Here is a 20,863-nt window from a genome sequence, read left to right on the forward strand (position 1 = left end):
CCTTGGTGTTTTTTGAGCTTGGTTGTTTGCTCGCAGTTCAGATGTTTCATTACCCAACTAGGTAACATCATCAGTTCTTGTGAGTGTGGGGTTTGCCCCCTGTTTATTTACAATAGTTTCCGTTCCAATGTTGGTAGGAATGTGGTTTTCTTCTTGGTTGTTCCTTGATTACCATATTGTTTTTCTGTGTGATTTTTTTTGACTGGTGTTAATCCAAACTTGGAGAACCCTCCAGACCAGACATGTCAAACACAAGATCCACGGGCCAGATCCAGCCTGCGATTGGCTGATATTTATTTATTATTTATTTTATTTATTAATGGGACTTATATCCCGCCCTATCTCCCGAAGGACTCAGGGCGGCTAACAACAATAACATATAACAGAAATTAAGATAAAATTAAAATTAAAGTCATCTGTGCAATAAATTAAAATTAAAAATTAAAAATAAATTAAAAATTGTAAACATAATTAAAATGTCTGTCAGCCAGGTGGAAAAGGAGTGTTTTGAGGCCGCGGCGAAAGGACCAGAGATCTTGGGTCATCCGAAGCTCGGGGGGGGGCTGATTCCATAGGACTGGCACTCCCACAGAGAAGGCCCTTCCCCTGGGGTTCGCCAGCCGACATTGTCTATCCGACGGTACCCTGAGGAGGCCTTCTCTGTGTGAGCGTACTGGGCGATGGGAATTCGTTCCCAGTAGCAGATGGTCCTGCAAGTATCCCGGCCCTAAGCCATGTAGGGCTTTAAAGGTAAGTACCAGCACCTTAAATCTCACCCGGAGGGCAACCGGTAACCAATGCAGCTCATGGAGCAGAGGTGTTATATGGGAGTATCGGGGAGCTCCCATCACTACCCGTGCAGCCGCATTCTGCACCAGCTGAAGCCTCCGGGTGGTTTTCAAGGGCAGCCCCATGTAGAGAGATATTTGCCCCCCCAGGGATGTCCCGGAGACAGTGAGGGACTGGTCCCCACTTCCCTGGCCCCACCCAGTTCAGTGGACCCCAAGGCAAAAGGCAGTGCACAGGGGTTGATGGCATCCGGCAGCAGGAGCTGCATAGCCTGCTGTGAATACTGGGCCGACCCTCCAGCAGCAGTGTTGTGGTGGCACCAGCAGCACGTGGAGTCGCAGCACGTGGAGTTGGGCATGTGATGCAGACTGCCAGACACACCTACTCTGTCCCATCTCTTTTTGGTTGGAAAGCAGGTCACCACAGGTCATCTCAGCCCCCTCGAGGATCTTACTCTTGGCCCATGGGTGAAACGTATTCCCCTCGTGCACCTCGGTACCTGCCGCAGCTGCCAGCCGCTCATGCAGGTAAATTAGGCCATTGCCCAGAGCTGCAGGCCGCCCAGCATGAAGGCCCAGCAGAGATGGGGAGGCACGCAATCCTAGCTGGGACTGGGAGGGCATGGCACCAATGGAGATCCGGCTTTCCCTGCTCGGGGTAGCCTTTTGCTTGCTGGGTGTGGGCGGGCTCTACCACCTCTACTCAAGCTTGCTAGCCAGCCGTTTCACCTCCTTTGTGGTGGGTGGGCCAGGCGTGCTAGGCGGCAGTAGCAGCCTAATGGCCCTGCACAAGCTGCTGGTGGCCCAATGCAGGCCAAGGTGCATCGGGTGTGCAAGGGGAACAGGCTCCACGCGCAGGCCAAGGCCAAGATCTGCACGTCCAGTGGTCTGCATCACATGCCGCCGCCCCCCCTACTCTGCCTGCTGATGGAGGGCTGGCCCAATACTTGCAGTGGGCTGCGGAGCCCCAGAATGCGCAGGTCAAGGGGCTGGCTGGCTGTGGCTGCTGACAGACCATCGGCCCCCACACATAGAGGCCAGCCGCCCCTGTCTTGCCTTGCCTTGTCCCGCAGCCCTGCCTTGCCTTGCCTCACCCCACAGGTCAAGCCTCCTCCAACCCTGCCCGGCCCCCACAGGCATCCCCTCCATGAGCAACATCAAGGTGGCCACGGCCACCCCAGCCATGCCCACCCAGTGTGCTGTGACCACCACAGCCATGCCCGCCCAGTGGGCCACAGCCCCCCTGAGTAGACCACAATGCTGATGCAGTCTTCAGTGAAATTGAGTTTGATGCCCCTGTTCCAGACCATCTTAAGTATACCAAAAGTCCTAGTAGCTGAAGAAAAAAAGCAGGAATTATCTATAACAGAATAAGGAGTATAAGAACCACTATTTAGAGCAGCCAAGAAGAAGATTGCCCCTGCCATTCTGTTACAGCAGGGAAGAAAGTTAGCATATTTGGGGTGCTTTCGCTTTGCTGTAATGCTTGGAAATTAGGGACGGAGCTTGTCTTCGGAGATGAAGCAGACTCCCAAACAGTTCCAGCCTTATTCCAAGGCCATCATGCCCTGAGAGTGATCTGTTATCTGCCTAGCACCTCAGCATCTCAAAACATCTTCATGGCATCATATTGGCTGCCTGTGGATTGGTTGAGGGCTGAGGCTTGGGGAAAATGAAAGAAGAGCTTTGTGCTTTGCGCAGGGTCTTCAGATTCCACCTGACTCTCCTGCAACCACTTCTCCATAAAAGTTATTTTGATTCAATCAAATGGATTCAATAGTCTTACTTTCCTGAGGGACCAGCTTTGGGGGTGGGGGGGCTTACACAGAACTAACACCAAACTAACCATTAACAATACCATAATCACAGAATTACCAACACTGGCAGGATAAGCTACTGCAGGCTCAAATGCCACACTCACTAGCACAAATGACACTGCATAGTTGAGTGAAACATCTCAAGCAAACAACCTCAGAACCAAGGATTTCATGATGTTTCATGTATTTGTTTTTTGGTCATTAATTTTCTAATGGTCACTTTTGGTCAGCAGCTGTCTACTTTTCAGACTATGCTAGGAGTTCTCTAACTCCACTTTGAAATATTGCTCTATTGAGAGAGCACAGAGCTTGATTTTACTGGAAAACTATTGTTTGGGAAGGGAAGCTATTTTACTAGTGACTGGCAGTTTCTCAGCATTGTGGAAAAGGCCACTTACCCCTGTTCAGAACCATTCTGAATAGTGAGCAAGATGACCATTAGTCAGTTTTGGAGGACAGCTCATGCCTAAGTTCTAGGATAAACATTGCCTCTCCAGTACTCTGATCCTGCACTCAAGCCACTTTTGCTGTTTGTATTGGTCTGTTTCTTATTGATGGTCAAGAGCTTAAAATGGATTTAAAGCAATACAAAGAGAAGCCCTGGCTGAAATGAAATATTTGCCATCACTTGTCTGCCCAGAGCAAAGTCATTCTTGAACTGCTGCTTTTGCAGCCTGCCATTGGCCAGTTATTGATATAAGCGGGGCTGTTAAGGAAAAGGAAAAGGCATCTACATTGGCTCCAGACAGTGGAGTGGAAATGTTCAACTAAGGATTAACACATTGTGGTTGGACCCCAAATATACTTCTGTGCACACATTATGAGATAGAAGAGCTTAAGGTATTATAGAAAGACGAAGAGATGACTTAGTCCTATCAGTAGTAGCATATATGAGATGCAAACCCAGGATTGTGGTTTGTTGCTTCCAAATGGATCAAACGTCAGTGACTAATTGGTATAGCCTACATTGTTACTGACTTGCAATCCTGTTTCATTTGTGTGTCACAACATCAAGAGCCTGAGTTTTAGCTTCAGGATGGATCATTTTATCCATTTAACGAATAAATGAAGAAGCTGCTTGCTCCTTTACTCTTCAAATTCCCTAAGAGGGCTTTTCAACCTTTTCACAGACTGTACCACCTTTAGGACATGGCAATATTCAAATACTACCAGTGGCTTAGCAAGGTGTCAAAAACATAATGACAAAAAAAGGGGAAATAGTGATAAAGTACACCCACTTACCACACTTTTAATGGGAAACTTGTGCCTGCTTCTCTGCCATTAATCTTTGCACTTCTGGCTGGAGAGTGCTTACTAACAGAATTAAGTCAGTTGAAGACAATTCCTTTCCTTAGTTTTTATACATGTTGATGAAGAAAATGCCTTCTTGCACAAGTATGTGGAATCAAATGGCAATAAGGCTTCGATAGCCTTTCCCCTAACTTCCAGGTACAGTTTTGCAACTTGGCTCCAGAACTCAGTCAGTGTTTTTTCATTCAAAAGTTCTTTCAAATTGTGGCTTGATGTCAATTCCAGATGTGCTTCTTGCTCTGGAGAGGAAAGGTCAGAGTTCACAACATTGTCCATAATGAAAGGTGATGTAATCCAGCAAATTCTAGTATCACATCCTCTTGACACAAATGGAAAATACAACGCAAACTCTGTGCAGTTTTTCCAAATGACTTTTGATGGTAGTTTCAATGTCTTCAGTGTCAACAATAGAATTTAGTTCAATAAAGTCTGACACATTGGGAAATGATGCAGTATTTCCTTTTTTTATTTGTTCTATCTACAGGGAGATTTTTTTTTTGTGGAAAGCACAAACTTTGTCTTTCATAACAAACATGTTATGACCATGGCCCTGCGGCGACCAGGTTAATCAATAGTTCAATAACAGAAAAGTCTTTAGTATAAATCTCAAGTTAACAACATCAGATATTTCCTCTTTTTTCCCCTTAATATCTACTATCTCATATTAGGCTAATACAGTTATTATTTTTATCAACTAAATAAAAACATCTTTCATGAGCTGTACGCCATAATCATCACCATTATGACAAATCACGGCTTGAACTATCTTGCTTTGCATGTAATGAGTCTATCTCATATATTAGTTTCCCCTTTTAAGTTGCATTACTGAAATAAATGAACTTTTGCATGATATTCTAATTTTTCGAGTTTCACCTGTAGCTCTGAAAGTCAGTAAAAGTTTACATTCACAGTTCAAACAGGCCAGATATGCCGCACAGAAGTTCCTTCTTTGCAGCTGAGTTTTTCACAGGTGGTAACTGTCAAGGTCAAGAAAAATTTTTTCTGGAGTTTGGGCTTCAAGCCAAGTCTTTTTTAGGCAATAACAAATTGTAATGCCATACTTTGCCACAAAATGTCAATGACGCCGTTTAAAGCTTTTTAAGGCCAAAGTTTTTATGATAGTTTTTCAAGTCATTTCTTTTTTTAGATAAAAACAAACATCTCCAGTAAGAATGGGAACACTTTTAGTTCCCAAGTTTCAAAAGCATATACATCCAATTAGATTAAAATTGTTCTTATAGTTGCTCTGTTTCCCCTGGGTAGTTAATTGCCACTTTTCTTAGAAGGTGGGGTAGAAATTCCCTTTCCTCTCTCCTCACAGGGGGAAAAATACTTTGGGCAGCTTTTACAGGAAAAAATACTTAAAGTCTTAGGATCAGATCTCACCCAGTTTCATCCGTGTTGCTTTAAAGGTGCTTGGTGGTGATTTTGACTTTGGCTGTCAGCAGTTTAGTGGTGAGCCCTATTGCTATGGCTGGTCTTTCCCCTGCTGGTTTGGAGGGCTTCCCTGGATCAAACAGAAGGACTGCCACCCTCCTGCGATCAAGCAGGGGTCCCCTTCTTGCTCATTGCCCCTACAGGGCAACTTTCGACCCTTTCCATGGTCCCCAGCAGGACAAATTTAGATGCAAAAGGTGGAGCTCATCTTCCAGCGTCTGTGGCGCCGTGATGGCAAACTGAAAGTCCATTTAGCTTTTTAAATACGTCAGCCAAATAGGCAAGGCAGGATACTCAGAAGACATTTTCAAACTTTTCTGCTAGGGGTGATGTAACATTTGTCAGGAACAGGTCCATTTCATCTCGTAGCTCAAATAATCTCAATAACGTTTCACCTCTTGACAACCAACATACTTCTGTATGAAAGAGAAGAGTGCTATGCTCAGAATCCAAATACTTGCATAATTACCAGAATAAACGTCCATTCGATGGCTGGCTTTTGATGAAATTTATTATTTTTGCAGTATCCTCCAAACTCCTGTGTAACACTGGGCTCATCCATTTAGAAGCATGTCTATTCAAGATGCAATGATTTGAAACAATGGAACTCTTTCTTGCCTCAGCTTGTGCTGTCGCCCCCGAAGCTCTTCCTGTAATAGCTACTGCACCATCAGAACAAATTCCTACACACCAAATCCATAATATTCCATATTCACTGAAAAAATTGTCTATTATTGTGAATATTTCTTCCCCAGTCATTCTGCCAGGTAGTGGGCGGCAAAATAATACGTGTTCCAGTACATCGTCTGAATCAGGAACACGCACAAAGACAATTAATTGCACTTCACCAGTGATGTCAGTACTTTCATCCAATTGCAATGCAAATTTTTCTGCTGCTGTGATCTTTTCCACCACTTGTTGAATAACATCTGTGGCCATATCTTGTATTTGTCTTTGGATAGTGTTATCAGAATATGGAATATTATGAATAGCATCAGCCATTTTTCCATCAAAGAGAATTGAAGCATTTGTAACGGCAAAGGGATCACAACTTCTTCAATGATTGTGTGACGCTTATTTCATTTAGCTGCTATCAAGGACAATTCATAAGATGCTTCCAGACATTTTTTCGAGATGGTTGTGGACTTCATGGAAGCAGCATGGCTTTTATAAATTGATCTCTCTTCTTCACAAAAAATGCTACTGACTTTTCAGTGTGCACTTTGTAAAATGTCTCTGGAGCAAAGAAGGCTTCATGGAATGCTTGGATAATACTTCATTGCAGATAACACAAATGGGAAGCTGCTGATCGTTCTCTTCCAGGAAATGAAATGCAAACTTCAAATAATCTTCACTGTATTTTTGATTTGGTGCCAGCTTTAATTTCTTCGGTGATGGTTCCTTTGCTGAATCACTTTCTTTTGCATTGATGAACGTATGATGAATTTCTCCATATTTATTAATATGCATCACTACCTTGATGGTCAGGTGGCTGGTTGGCTGTTCTTCCTCTCTCTTTCTCTCACCCTATGAAAACAGGCTGCTCGCCCTTCCTACGCAAAAACACCACTGTGTTGTCCTCTGAATCAAAACAGTAGATAGGAAAATGAATTAAAGGTTGCTTCAGAGCAGCTCCCATCATATCTCATCTTGGCTCTCGCTGCCTGAGAACAGATGCTCCACATTTGAGAAGCTTTTCAGATAGATCTGTACCTGGTCACTCATTCTGAAATTGCTGCACTTTGGGTTTTGACAGTACAGATATCCTCAATTACCATCCACATTTGGAACTGGTTACTTGGTCATTAAGTAAGGCAGTAGCTAAGACATGCCACTGCTGTGCTTTTGAACTCTGTTCAGCTTTACAGACCTGCAAAGATTCTAAATACAAGGATAGGTTGCCCAGTTATTTTTCCATCAGTTGTTAATTCTGAACAGTTGTTAAATGAGACAGTCACTAAATGATAACTACTTTTATCAGTAATTTATACTTAATCCCTTTTCTAGTAATGATTACCTTATCACAGAAATATTCATATGTCTAATAATTTAGCTGTTGTGCAACCAACTTCCACATGCAAGGTGTTCAGTGAGCTGCCTACCAGACAGATCTCATTTTTCAGTTAAAGCACTGCTGTTTCAGACCTTTTACTGATGTGGCTGCCTAGCTACATAGGAGCATCTGCTCCCACCCACAAAACTGCACTGAAGAATTGTACGTATTTTATTCAAGTTGAGAGCACCTTTCTAAGTATTTTTCAGAAAGCAATGGATATCCTTCTTCAAAACCACCTGATTTACATAGAGATCATATGGGTTCTATACCCCTCCCCTCCCTGCTTTTGTCAGAGAAAAGAAGCTCTGAGAAGATCAACTCTCACAGACAGGCCAGCTGCAACCCTCTCCACCTGCTCACTAAACAGGCCGCTCGCTGACTCACCCTTTGCCCGAAAACACACCGCTTGCTAAACACACTGCTTGCTTGCCCTTCCCCGGAAACACGCCACTCGCTCACTCTCCCTCTGAAAATAGGCCGCTCACTCTGTCTCCTCACTGCTTTGGTAAGAAAAGTCTCTTCTCGCTCTGTCCCTTTTCTACTTCTCTCTGCGCTCCTTTTCTCTTCTGGAAGCTCCAGTTACCATGTCGCCACGTACACCGATTCTGGGGCTTCTGCCAAGGTCAGCAGCTCCATATGATCTCCCAGTCTGTGCGATGCTGCTTTAGTTGTCTCCCTCCCCTGCTACACTTGGCTAGCGGTCGCGTCCCAACAGCCAGGTGCTAAAGTACCACTGCTGGTACGTGTACCACCAATTGAAAAGCCCCCCCCCCAAGTGATGTGAATGTTCATGCACATCTTCATTTTGTATTGTGACTCTTGAATCCAGATTTCAAGGATTTATAGAGCTATTTCATAGCAAATAGATATTAAGTTCCACGTGAAATTTGTGCATACTAGCTTTGCAATCCTAGTTTAATGTGCAAGCGAAAAGCATTTGTCACACAAGTATTTTACAATTACAAGATATGGAAACACTAAGTATGTGGGAAAGCTAACATCCCTCTTGGTATACATGAACAAGTTATTATTCTACTTGTCGCAGAAGGCTAAGTGAATCATATTATTGTTAAAATTTATTGTCCAGATCTTCAGCATGGACACGAGGTTCATCATAATGTATGACCAAAGCTTTCCATTTTTATGACAATGTATTCTTTATTGTGTGAGGAAAAAAATAAAATCTTGTTTACTTTTGCAGCCAGCAGCTAATGTTGACCAGGAGATATTGATGGAACTTTTGAAACCAAGCATTGATTATGTGCGGCATAAAAAATTCCGATCTGGGAATTATCCCTCATCCTTAAGCAATGAAACTGACAGGCTGGTGCATTGGTGTCATGGGGCACCTGGAGTCATCCATATGCTCATGCAAGCGTATAAGGTGCATCCTTGTTTGATCCCCACAATGATAGTAGAAAAATATATGCTTTGAAATGAAAAGTGATTTTCAGACTTTTAATACCAACCTACGTATATAGCATGTATTATCCATTCCTCCAACACTTTGCAGTGTTGCTCTCTAAAATGTAATACAGTTTTTATTCTTCTGTGGGTTAATCATGTTAATCAGCTAGTTCTCTAAAATAAGTCTTGTTGTAAACCAACAAAAATTGAGTTAAGTTGCAATGCTTGCCCTCCCATTGTTGAGACAAATTATGTTTTAAAAGAGGTTTTACCCCAAACTGCATTCTGGCTGTTTCTTTCATTCTGGTTCTTTCTCTTCCATAGCTTGGAACATACAAAGTGTATACTGAATGTTATAAATTGAAGCTATATCTTGTTTTGAGAAGCTTCCAGTCTGGATTTAGATAGTGGGTTGAGAAAGAAAACAACAGATAAATTACATTTGAACTTTGAAGTCCTTAGCTGAAAATTCACCTCATTGAAGAAGTTGGTTTTTAGAAGATTTGTCAGCCTCAGTACCTTCATCTGCCCAGGTAGCTATGGGAGTAATGCTATTGGACAGGGCTCTTGCAAGCAGTCTGAAACACCTGGATGACAGTTCATCCAATTAGTGGAATGGGATGCGCAATTCTGCAGGGATGTGTAATCTCTAAATGTAAACACTCTTTCCACAAGGAACTCTCTTTCCTACATAAAAGAATATCCCCTTGCCCATTTCATGCTTTGTCCCTCTACAGAGACTGTGCAAATAGTCTCTGAGATTTCTGGTTGAAATCTGTGCACAGGTAGTCCTTGATTTACGACTGGTCACTTGGCAAACATTTCTACAACAGTTACTTAAAAGTTACTTAAAACCCAGAATCAAAGTTCCAATCATCGCCTCCCTCCCTATGCGCTTAAGTGACATTTTGGGCATTCAGCAGTGCCTACATTTATCTCCGTTTGCAGCATCCTGTGGTCACATAACCACAATTAATTATGGGTTTTTTTGCCATAAAGCAGTGTTTACATCCAACTTCTGGCAAAAAAGTGTTCTATAGCAAACAATGAAGTTGCTTAACAAATGGTGTTCATTTAATGACAATAGCAAAAAAGGTTGCAAAATCAGGAATGGTCATGTGGTGACTCATTTAAAAATCTTCACGGCTTATGACCATAATTGCAGGATCAATTACAGTAGCAAGTAGAGGAGTACCTGTAGTTACAAAACAATTTCCTATCTTGTGCTGACATTTGACAAAGAATGGTATCTGATTTTATGCTTCTTGATATCCACAGGTTTTCAAGGAAGATAAATATTTGAAGGATGCTATGGAATGTAGTGATGTCATTTGGCAAAGGGGGTTATTGAGGAAAGGATATGGAATCTGTCATGGGACTGCTGGAAATGGCTACTCTTTCCTGTCCCTCTATCACCTTACTCAAGATAAAAAGTATCTTTACCGAGCTTGCAAGGTACTTTTTTCCTCTGTGCATAGAGAAACACTAAACCCCTGTTCTTATTGATGTGTCCCTGAAAGATTTATTCTTCTTTAGTCAAATCAAACAGGAAGAATAACCTACTTCTATATTCCCATAGTCAGAAAAAAAGATCACCACATAAAAGTACCACTTGGTTTTCTAACAGAAAGGTGCTTCATAAATCAAGATTACATTGAACATAGTAATCACAATTTTCTTTTAGGTTTTCCGGTTGTATTAAATAAAGAATGAATTTGACTGCCCTCTGCTAAAATGATTGCCATCCAAAGGGATAGTAAGGAAGGCAGATGTATGCCCAGAATCTGTATTTATTATTATTGCAGAAACCAAAAGAAAAGCCTGTGTTCAGAATGGCAATGTAGGCTGCTTGGGATCAGATTAGATATCTAGCCAGCCAGCCATGATCCCTTCCAAAGTGTTCTATTTCATTTCCCAACTGCATCCATAGTTTTCCCCATTCTTCTCCCCCCACCATCCGCTCCAAGTATTCAGCCTCTATTTCAGTGGTGGCGAACCTATGGCACGCATGCCACAGGTGGCACACAGAGCCCTCTCTGTAGGCACGCGTGCCATCGCCCCAGTCCTAGGCCTTCAGCTGGATTTTATAAAACCTTTTCGCTTTAGGCCTCCGCCGCTGTTTGCAAAACAAAGAGAGGTTCAATCAATCAATTTCAACTTCTCATGGGAAAAAAAAAGATCTCGCAAAGTTGGAATTGATTGATTGAATGTTTTAGTCCCACCCAGTCTGCCGTTACCACTGCAGCCATGCCCTCCCAATGGGCCATACCCACCCAGCACCTGACAATACATAAGTGGGTTTTGGGTTGCAGTTTGGGCACTCGGTCTCTAAAAGGTTCGCCATCACTGCTGTATTTTGTGAATGCTGGCTAGATCACTGAACTGTTTGTGGTCATTCCAGCCCAGCTATTTCTTGAAGATGCTTGGCTAGGCAAGCACAGGAAACCATATTTGCAGACTTAAAGTTGCTGCTAATTTGGTTGGATTTGTTTGTTTAAATGCAAGAGTCTGCCACAGAATCTAATTAGCAATTGATAATAGAGGTTATGAAGAATCACAGCTGATTTTCTTTCCTATTAAAAAAGTTTCAATGAGGATAACTATATTAAATATTTATTCATTCATTTTAGTGGAGGTATGTTGGAATTAAGGAGCAAGATATGCAACATCTGCATGCTGATGTTGATAATGATAATTTATTCTTAATATCAATTTGAATTTAAGTGAATGGTGGTTGAGTTTAGGGATGGCCCTTCTGACATTTAGCATTTGAATTTCTGCACTATAACCTGTGGGCCATTTATTGCTTGCTTGAGCTCATTATAAAAACTGCTGGTCATTTTCTCTTTAGAGGTAATACTAATAAGAGATTAACATCACTATGTAATCTGTACTGTGCAAGTTACATATTTATTCAGATTATTGTTTATTTGTCACATTTTCTCAGTTTGCTGAATGGTGTCTAGATTATGGTGCACATGGATGCCGTATTCCTGACCGACCCTACTCATTGTTTGAAGGCAAGAGCTTGTTTTCTTGAATTCTATACTTAGCAATCATAAATTTGCATCACAGGATTATAAAGCCAGGTTTGGATGTATATGAATTTCTGATAAACTGAGTGGGCTGTAACCAAAATACTTGTATACTTGTGTCAGAATCCATTTATATTTCATTTCTAACTCCCTATCTGTGCAAATCTAAATCTCACCCCCTTACTGAATTCTGCCATTTCCAAGGGGGGAAAGAGAAGGCAGGGTTGTTAAGAGCCATCTCTATCCCTTAGATGCAAGGTTTGTTTATTCAGCCTGCCTGGAGGCCATCACAAAAGACCAGGGAAGAAACCCTTTGAACTAAGAACAAAGAAAGAGAGAGGGGGGGAATTCTGGTTTGTATCTCTGACTGGAATGTGAAGGGGAGGAAGTAATAATGTTGCAAATGTACTGGGGCTCTCCTTTCCCACGAGGAGTTTGACACCTGAAACGTGGCTGATCCAGTACTGCCCAAATGGACTGAGGGGAGGGGTTATTACTCGGGGACACTTTAAAAGTATTGATCTGTGAGACAGTTTCCAGATCCTGTCTAGATTATCCACTGTCAACCATGTTTTAGTAAAAGTTTCTGTTTGGACAATCCTGTCTCCAAGAGTTCTTCTTTCCTAAGATGTGGATTGGGGTGGGTTCTGACATTAGACAGGATCTGCATTAAGAATCAACCTGGAAGGGAGAACCTTACTGGGGGACTTTGCAAAAAATACAATGTCTAATGACGAAGCAAGGGAGGAGGAAAGCCCCATGGAAAGGGAACTTTCCTCCTGAACAAAACCCCACCAACGATCGGAAGCTGAAGCGTCATATTCCTCCGGGGAAGAGGTGGTGGAGACGCACGACCACAAACTGCGGTGGTCGATGGGCATTGGAAGGAAAAGCGAGTGGGAAAAGACATCAAAGGAAGTGACCCTGAGGCGGGGCAGCCATCAACCCGAATGGAGGCAAGAGTTGGATAGCTCCCTGCACATCAGTGAAGAGTGGATCCTAGAGAAAGCTATTGACCTGATGAAGAACACCCTTAGCTCACTAAGAGAGGAGAAACCTGAATACCTCAGCTGCAGCAGCGCCTGGGCCCGCAACTAACTGGAGAGATGGGGGGATCCGGAACCTGCAACACCGGGACCGTCCACTGGACCAGGAGCTGCCGCCTCAGCAGCACCCACCCTCCGCCTAACCACAGACGAGGATCAGGATGGGGGGGCAATTCTGCCTGCTGCAAAGACACTGATCCATTTAAAGACTACCACCCCTGGAAGCAAAATTCAGGGGAGAGCCACCACGCTTGAGGTTTTTCCTAACCCAAGTCCTCAGCTATATTGAAGAATATGGACGGGACATCCCCAGTGACAAAGCCCGCATCCGCATCGTGCAAACCGCCCTGCACGGACCGGCTGCAGACTGGGTGGTGAACCTGCATGACTCCAGCGCCCCAGAACTCAACGACTTCAACCGATTCATGTCATCCTTGAGGCGGTTTGGCTGATCGTAAGGCCCAGGAGAGAATCAAAATAGTGAGGCAGGGCAGACAGCCAGTGGCTGAATATACCCAAGAATTCCGAGCCATTGCCAGCAAACTGAACTGGCCAGAAGACATCCTCCTTAACCATTTCAAAGACAGGCTAAACTACAACCTGTATGATGCTTGCCTGCCTTGAGGACACCCACACCATTTTGATGACTGGTATGTTCTGGTAGAGGAGGCGGAGATAGACCTACTAAAAAGGCACCGCCGGGGAAAACCATTGGGCCGCTCGAGCAAACACGCGAGCCAACGAAACCAGCATCCACAGCTAAGAAATCAACAGGCTGTTTCAAATGTGGGAGAGAGGGTCACTGCACCACAGAATGCCGCTCAAAAGCCCCTCAGCGCAAATCAGAGGCATCAACCTCCAGGAGACCAGGGAAGTCCCAAGGCAACCCAAAAGAACCTTCCTTGAGGGGGACAGAGTTGTAGAGTCCTCAAACCCTGCCAAGGACTGGGAGGGGATTCCGGCCTATACTGCAGGGGTGGTGGACATTTCAGAAGACAGTTCGGAGGGCGAAACCCTAGTAAGTGGATCCATTCCACCCATCCTTAAGACAGTGACTATATTAGCTTCTTCCATGCCCGAAGCCGTCAAAGTAAAAGCCCTAATGTACTCTGGCTGCACCCGCTGCCTCATTAGCCCGACGCTTGTGGGAAATTTGGGCTTTCCAGTGAGGAGACTAAAACAAACAATCTCCTTTAGCCAGTTAGATGGGTCCATAGCAGGGGGGGTCCCAGCTACCCTAGCCACCTTACCAGTTCACCTGTCCCTGGGGACTCATGAGGAAGACATAACATTTGTAGTGACCCCAAGCATGGAATGCTCAATGATTTTAGGACTGGAATGGCTGAAGAAATGGAACCCTTGGGTAAATTGGAGGACAGCAGAACTCAACTTCCAGGAGGGGGAGCATAGGAATGCAAAACCCCAAAGCACCCCCCCAACCCGAAGAGAGGAGACAGCATCAGTGGGGGAAGAGAAGGGGTTACCAGAAATACCGGAGGAATACAGGGACCTTGCTGAAGTTTTCAGTGAGCTTCCTGCTCACTGGCCCGCAAACTGTGCTATAGAATTCAAACCCGGGGAAAAACTCCCGAAGCCCAGGATGTACACCATGAGCCCAAAAGAAATGGTGGAGATGGAAAGATTCATAAAAAGAAACCTAGAAAGGTGATTTATTGAGCCTGCCAAATCCAAAGTGGCCGCCCCAGTCCTGTTCAGGGAGAAGAAGGATGGCACTCTTCGTTTGTGCGTAGATTATAGATCTCTTAACACAATTAGTGAATGTAATCTGTATCCCTTACCCCTAATGAAGGATATGCTATTCCACCTATCGAAAGGAAGGATTTTTACCAAATTAGACCTGAGAGAAGCATATTACCGCATTAGGATTAAAGAAGGAAACGAATGGAAGACTGCGTTCAATTGCCTAATGGGTTGCTACCAGTTCAAAGTCCTGCCATTTGGACTGCAAGGGCCCCCTGCAGTTTTTATGCAATTAATGAAGTGCTAAGAGAGCACCTATATAAGGGGGTCCTGGTTTACCTAGATGATATCCTTATCTTCACTGAGACCAAAGAGGAGCATGTTAACCTAGTCAGAGCAGTTTTGAAAAAATTGCGGGCTGCCCACCTATATGCGAAATTATCGAAATGTGAATTCCACCAGGAAAGAATAGTCTACCTGGGGTATCGCATATCCTCACAGGGCATTGAAATGGACCCTGAGAAAGTCAGGGCAGTATTAGAATGGGCACCCCCCCCCACACACACACACGAAGAAATTGCAAAGTTTCCTGGGGTTTGCAAACTTCTACCACCAATTTATCCCTTCATTTGCCCAAATAGCCCTGCCCCCTCACAAACTTGTTGAAAAAAGGGGGGTCCCCAGTGAAACCCAGCCAGCCCCTGAAGAGGACAATGGAATGTCAAGCAGTATTTGAGAGGCTAAAGAGACTTTTCTGCTGAACCTGTACTGAGACACCCAGGTCCTGATAAACCCTTTGTAATACAGGCAGACGCTAGCGATGTGGCGGTGGGAGCTGTATTATTACAGGAAAATGATGAGGGGCCATTGCAACCATGTGCATATACGTCCAGGAACCTGACGTAGACAGAACAATGTTGGGCCGTGTGGGAAAAGGAGGCGTATGTTGTAAGGTGGTCATTACTTACATGGCGCCATTTCCTTCAAGGAAATAAAATCCCCTTCCAGGTCTGGACAGACCACAAAAATTTGGAAGCACTAAAAACACCCAGGAAACTCACTCCTAAGCAAGCCCGCTGGTCCCAGCATTTTCACCAATTCCGTTTCACTCTCAAACACTTACTGGGGGGGGGGGGAGAATTTCTTGGCAGATGCATTATCTCGCATGCCCCAATATAACAGCACACGGGTCACTGACTCTAAACCACTTATGCCTGAACAACAACTAGCAGCACCAGTCACCACCAGGACCCAAGCTAAAATGAAGCCGCAGGTAGATAGCCAAACTGGAATAGAATTCTGAACGTCTTTGGAAACTGATGAATGGTTCCAGAAAAATAGACATCTGTGCACAATCAAAAATGGACTACCCTGGGTGGGTGAGAAGTTATACATATCTGCCACCCAGAGAATTAATTTCAGGCAATTGTGCCATTATACAAAATCAGCAGGACATTTCGGGTTTGTAAAAACCCTATACTTAACTAAAAGGCAATTTTGGTGGCCATCCATGAAAAAGGACATAGAAAGCTACGTGGCCAGCTGCCAAACTTGTGCGACGGCTAAGAGGCTGCAAGGGAAATCGCCAGGACTGTTACAACCGGTGGTGAACCCCTCAGACCCCTGGAAAGAAATAGCCATGGATTTTATAGTGGAATTACCAGAAAGCAACGGGAACACTGTAGTCTGGATGGTCACGGACTTGTTTTCCAAACAAGTGTGCTTCATCCCTTTCCAAAAGATCCCCACTGCAAAAGCCTTAGCGAAACTTTTCATGCAGCATATTTACAGATTGCATGGGGCACCACAACACATCATATCTGATAGGGGGTGCAATTTACGTCGGCATTTTAGATAGAATTTTTATCCCTTTTAGGAACCACCCAAGGACTGTCATCCAGTCATCATCCTCAGGCAGGAAGTTCGGCTAAACGTTCGAACTCAGTACTTGAGCAATATTTAAGATGCTTTATTAATTTCCAGCAAACAAATTGGACGGACCTATTGCCTTTTGCAGAAGTGGCATATAGTAATGCAGTTCACTCCAGCACAGGTTACACTCCTTTTCAAGTAGCTACTGGTCAAAGTTTCAACCCCATGCCAGAACTAACCCCAAACGAACCAGTAATCTCAGCACTGAAGGAATGGATTGCACAACTACAAAACATCTGGCCAATCATTGGGAAAGCTTTAGACGAAGCTAGACAAGCATACAAAACACAAGCAGACAAAAAAACAGTCGATCCCAAACCATTGAGGGTGGAAGAGATGGTATATTTATCCACAAAATACCTTAAATCCCTACAACCCTGTAAAAAATGTGGACCAAAATATATTGGACCTTTTCCATTTAAAAGAATCATAAACCCAGTAACAGAATTAGAATTACCCAAATATCTTAGGCAGATACACCCAATTTTTCACTGCAGTTTACTAAAAAGAGAACAACATTCACCCCTATGACCCCCCCCCCCCACACACACACACACACCTCCTATTGTGGAAGGAGAACAACATTTCGAGGTAAAAGAAATCCTGGATTCTAGGAAACACCATGAAGCAATTCAATACTTAGTAGCTTGGAAACACTTCCCCTCCTCAGAAAATGAGTGGGTCAATAAACATCACATTAGAGCACCCAGGTTGCTTAAGAACTTTCATACAGAATATCCTAACCGGGCTAACATTATATTTTGTTTCTTCCACAGGTGGACCTCTCTCTTTTTTTGGATTCTAACATTCTGCCCTCTCTTTTTTTTTTTTGGAACCACCCTGCCTTCTCTTTCCTCCCTTGGAAATGGCAGAATCCAGTAAGGGGGTGAGATTTAGATTTGAACAGATAGGTAGCTACAGTATATTCCATTTCTCCTTCACACAGCAACTCATTGAAATTAACAAGGCCTAAGTGAGTCATGTTATTTTCAAAAGCTCCATATGAAAGGAGTAGGTTAACCCTGAGGGAGCTTTTTCTCTCCATTCAGATCTTGGCATACATCATACATAGAACAACCAGTGCTACTCCCATTCCAGCTCTGGGACTGAATACTGACAGAAAAGGGTTCAGAAAATCCTCTTCCTCTGGAGCAGTTATTTATATACTTACTTACTAAATAATTGATTCATTACAATGGGCAAGTTGTTTGTTCATTTTTTAATACTCATTAGACTCTTCCAAGAACATACCACCAAATTTCAGCACTATAATTTTTTTTAAAACGAAAAAAATGTAAGATACTAAGTAGGTACTATTTCCAGGGTGGGAATTTGATGTCCCTTGACTCTTTCTCCAAGTTGTGACCTCTTTATTAAAAGAAAATTGTTAGTCTTAGATAGGCTTGCTTGACAGCTGTACATCTTAATGAGGAAGTATTCTTAATATCTGCCACCATGCCCCTGGTTAAAGTTATGAATGAAGATGCCACATTTCTTTTGAAATTATTTTTTTCAGGTATGGCAGGAGCTATCCACTTTCTTTCTGATATCTTGGTTCCAGAAAAGTCTCACTTCCCAGCATTTGAACTTAGTCCCCAAATGAAAGAAAACAAAGAGACGCACAGCAGCTAAATGGGAGATGAAGGTGGTGCCAGAGGCAACACAACTGCGGAGTGCCTAAACTATATTGAACCAGTGTTGGAGTCCAAACAGCAAGATCCAAGAAAACTTTCTTGGCTGTCCTTCAAAGGATTGTTTGTCATTAGCACATGAATGAGAGAATTCTATATCTTGATGTTTCCTTATAAGAGATACCTTTAACAGTGGCAAAGAACAAATTTCAGTTTGTTGGGATGTCTTTTGTTTGGCTTTCACAGTTGTCTCTTCAGGTCTTTTAAGTGTTTGCATGTTCTTGGTGTTGTCTGTAATTTTTCTCCTTGTTTGTTGCAAAGCTGAAAAGCATTCTGTAATATCTAGTCCTGTTGTTTTTTCTGTGCATGACTGTACTAACAACAGTTTTTTCTGCAGCTGAAAAATACATTATCACAATAGGACCAGCCTGTTGGATATAATAAATGAGAGAAGCAGGAAAGGCCAGATGCTCAAGTTACAGAACCCTTTCTCCAGGAAACAAGTTCAGAGTTCTAAACCATTTTGTTTGTTCCCACCACTGTACAGCAGTTTTAAAGTCCCATGTGCTTAAATTGCCAACCTCATTCTATAGAATCTAGAAATACTCAATTTCTAGATGTATTATGCCCAACATTTTTACAGTTATTGTATCCATAGGGAATATTTTTATGATTTATTTCATCCAAAGTGCAACACTGACATCCTAATATTTGTTTCTCTGGAATCACTAAAATCGGTGGATCCAAATTATGGGGGCTGTTAAAGTGCACTGCACATAGGATAACACAACTTCCCCTTTTTATTATATTTGTATGCTGCACCCAGCAATTCTGGACTATGTGGAAATTTTTCTTTAAAATATGTTCAGTTCACACTTTTCTATTTGAAACAGACTTATTGTTGAGGGATAACATATGCTGGGTAACTTCTTTGTGCTGTTGGATCTAGATTATAAATCTTAGTTTATGGGGGGGAAAACTTACCCCTTTGATAGTATTGCATATCTGTATTTGATTATTGTGTTTGGCAGACAACCAAACAAACCAAAGAAAATAAGAAAAATAAAATGACTTATTCTCATTTGGTTTCTCACTGATCTGTTCTGATTAAGAAGGTAATGATATAAATATAAAAATACATCCTTTGTAAAAAAAACCAGACATAGAAACACTCATTTTTGTCATTTCATCTTCATTTTCTTTGCATTCTTCCATTCAAGAACTACTGGAAAAAATTCAGAGAGCAACTAAGATGATCAAAGGCCTGGAGACTAAAACATACAAAGAATGGCTTCAGGACTTGGGTTTGGCTAGTCCATGGGTAGGCAACCTTGCTTCTTTTATGATTCGTGGACTTCAACTCCCAGGATTCCTGAGAGCATGGCTGGTTCAGGAATTCTGGGAGTTGAAGTCCACAAATCATAAAAGAGCTAAGATTGCCTGCTCCTGGGCTAGTCTAAAGAAAAGAAGAAATAGGGGGGACACGATAGCAGTATTCCACTATTTGAGAGGCTGCCACCAAGAAGAGGGGATCATCTTATTCACCATAGCATCAGAGGACAGGACAAGAAACTGGTTGGAAACTGATCACAGAGAGAAGCAACCTGGAATTAAGGAGAAACTTCCTGATAGTGGGGACAATTAACCAGTGGAACAGCTTGTCTCCAGAAATCGTGACTGTTCCATCACTGGAGATTTGAAATGGTATAGGTCCTCCTGCTTGAGCAGGGGGCTGGACTAGAAGACCTCCAAGGTCCCTTCCAGCTCTATTCTATTTCCTCATAACAGGCAGCTCAACTTATAACCCAATCTTCTACATGTTACTGACAACAGATCTATAGTTGAGTAAGTGCTCAGAATGTTTAGACCTGTTTGGAAGAGCAATTCTTTGACATAAATATATTGAGATTTTTTTTAAATGAGGAAGGCTGAGTTATCTTTGAAAATGCTGCAATCTTTTGAGCTACCATGTCTGAATATTAACTTGTTTTAAAATGTTTGTAGTTTGCTTCTAAATGAATTTGAAGAGAAATAGAATTCCCCCATTTAAATTTACTGGACTAGCTTCTGACTGTTAAACCTAGATCATTTACTAATCCCAGAACTAGTCAGACTATTGATTTTAAACATATTTTAATGGAAGCTTCGATGATGGTTTATTTTACATCTGATTTGAAAGTATGTTGTAAATCATCATTTGTCAACTGAATGCTGGTGCAAAAAATTCTCCAGGGAGCCAGACTTGAATTTCCTTGTAGGCAAAGTATAGAATTACACCATGTTTCTGCAGACTTTTAATTTAAATCAAGCCTTCCTTTTATATGTAGACTTGAACAGATAAGCCTGTGTCAAAAAAGTGAAGTTCTACCTGTCAATTCTCTAGAAGTGAAAAGACAAATGTGAGTTGAGTAGATGGACATTTATGGTACAATGAAAGTAGGTGGCTGAGAGGTATATAATCCATTTCAAAGCTAATATGTATCCTAATCCTAATACTAATATGTATTGAAATCTTACTACTAGCTGGTCCTGTTACTTGCACATTATAGAAAAATAATTCATTCCTACATGGTTGAATTATGGAATACGTGGGTTGGTTTTTGTGAGTGGACTAGTTGCCATTGTTTAGTCTAAATGAAAAACAAATGTGGCCATACTTCGCCCAATCTTTCAAAAAAATCAATGCAGTTAATAGATGTGAC

General features: G+C 42.6%; 1 protein-coding gene across 3 annotated transcripts in view; it reads left to right on the top strand.

The window, feature by feature from the left end:
• Positions 1–19,131, top strand: part of LANCL2 (LanC like glutathione S-transferase 2) — a 42,287-nt gene extending 23,156 nt beyond the window's left edge. The window contains exons 6-10 of one of the 3 annotated variants that reach the window (XR_014494278.1): positions 8,611–8,793; positions 10,095–10,271; positions 11,764–11,836; positions 17,307–17,416; positions 18,047–19,131. Coding sequence is in view for 2 of the 3 variants with exons in the window: in XM_083378304.1 (XP_083234430.1) it covers positions 8,611–8,793; positions 10,095–10,271; positions 11,764–11,836; positions 18,047–18,162 (549 nt within the window). In the remaining variant the exon portion in view is untranslated. The remainder of the gene's footprint in view (positions 1–8,610; positions 8,794–10,094; positions 10,272–11,763; positions 11,837–17,306; positions 17,417–18,046) is intronic. The other 2 variants (XM_083378304.1, XM_083378305.1) reach the window with 2 other exon arrangements.
• Positions 19,132–20,863: the final 1,732 nt, after the last annotated feature.

Source organism: Vipera ursinii, assembly GCF_947247035.1.
Source record: "Vipera ursinii genome assembly, chromosome: Z".
Lineage (NCBI taxonomy): Eukaryota > Metazoa > Chordata > Lepidosauria > Squamata > Viperidae > Vipera > Vipera ursinii.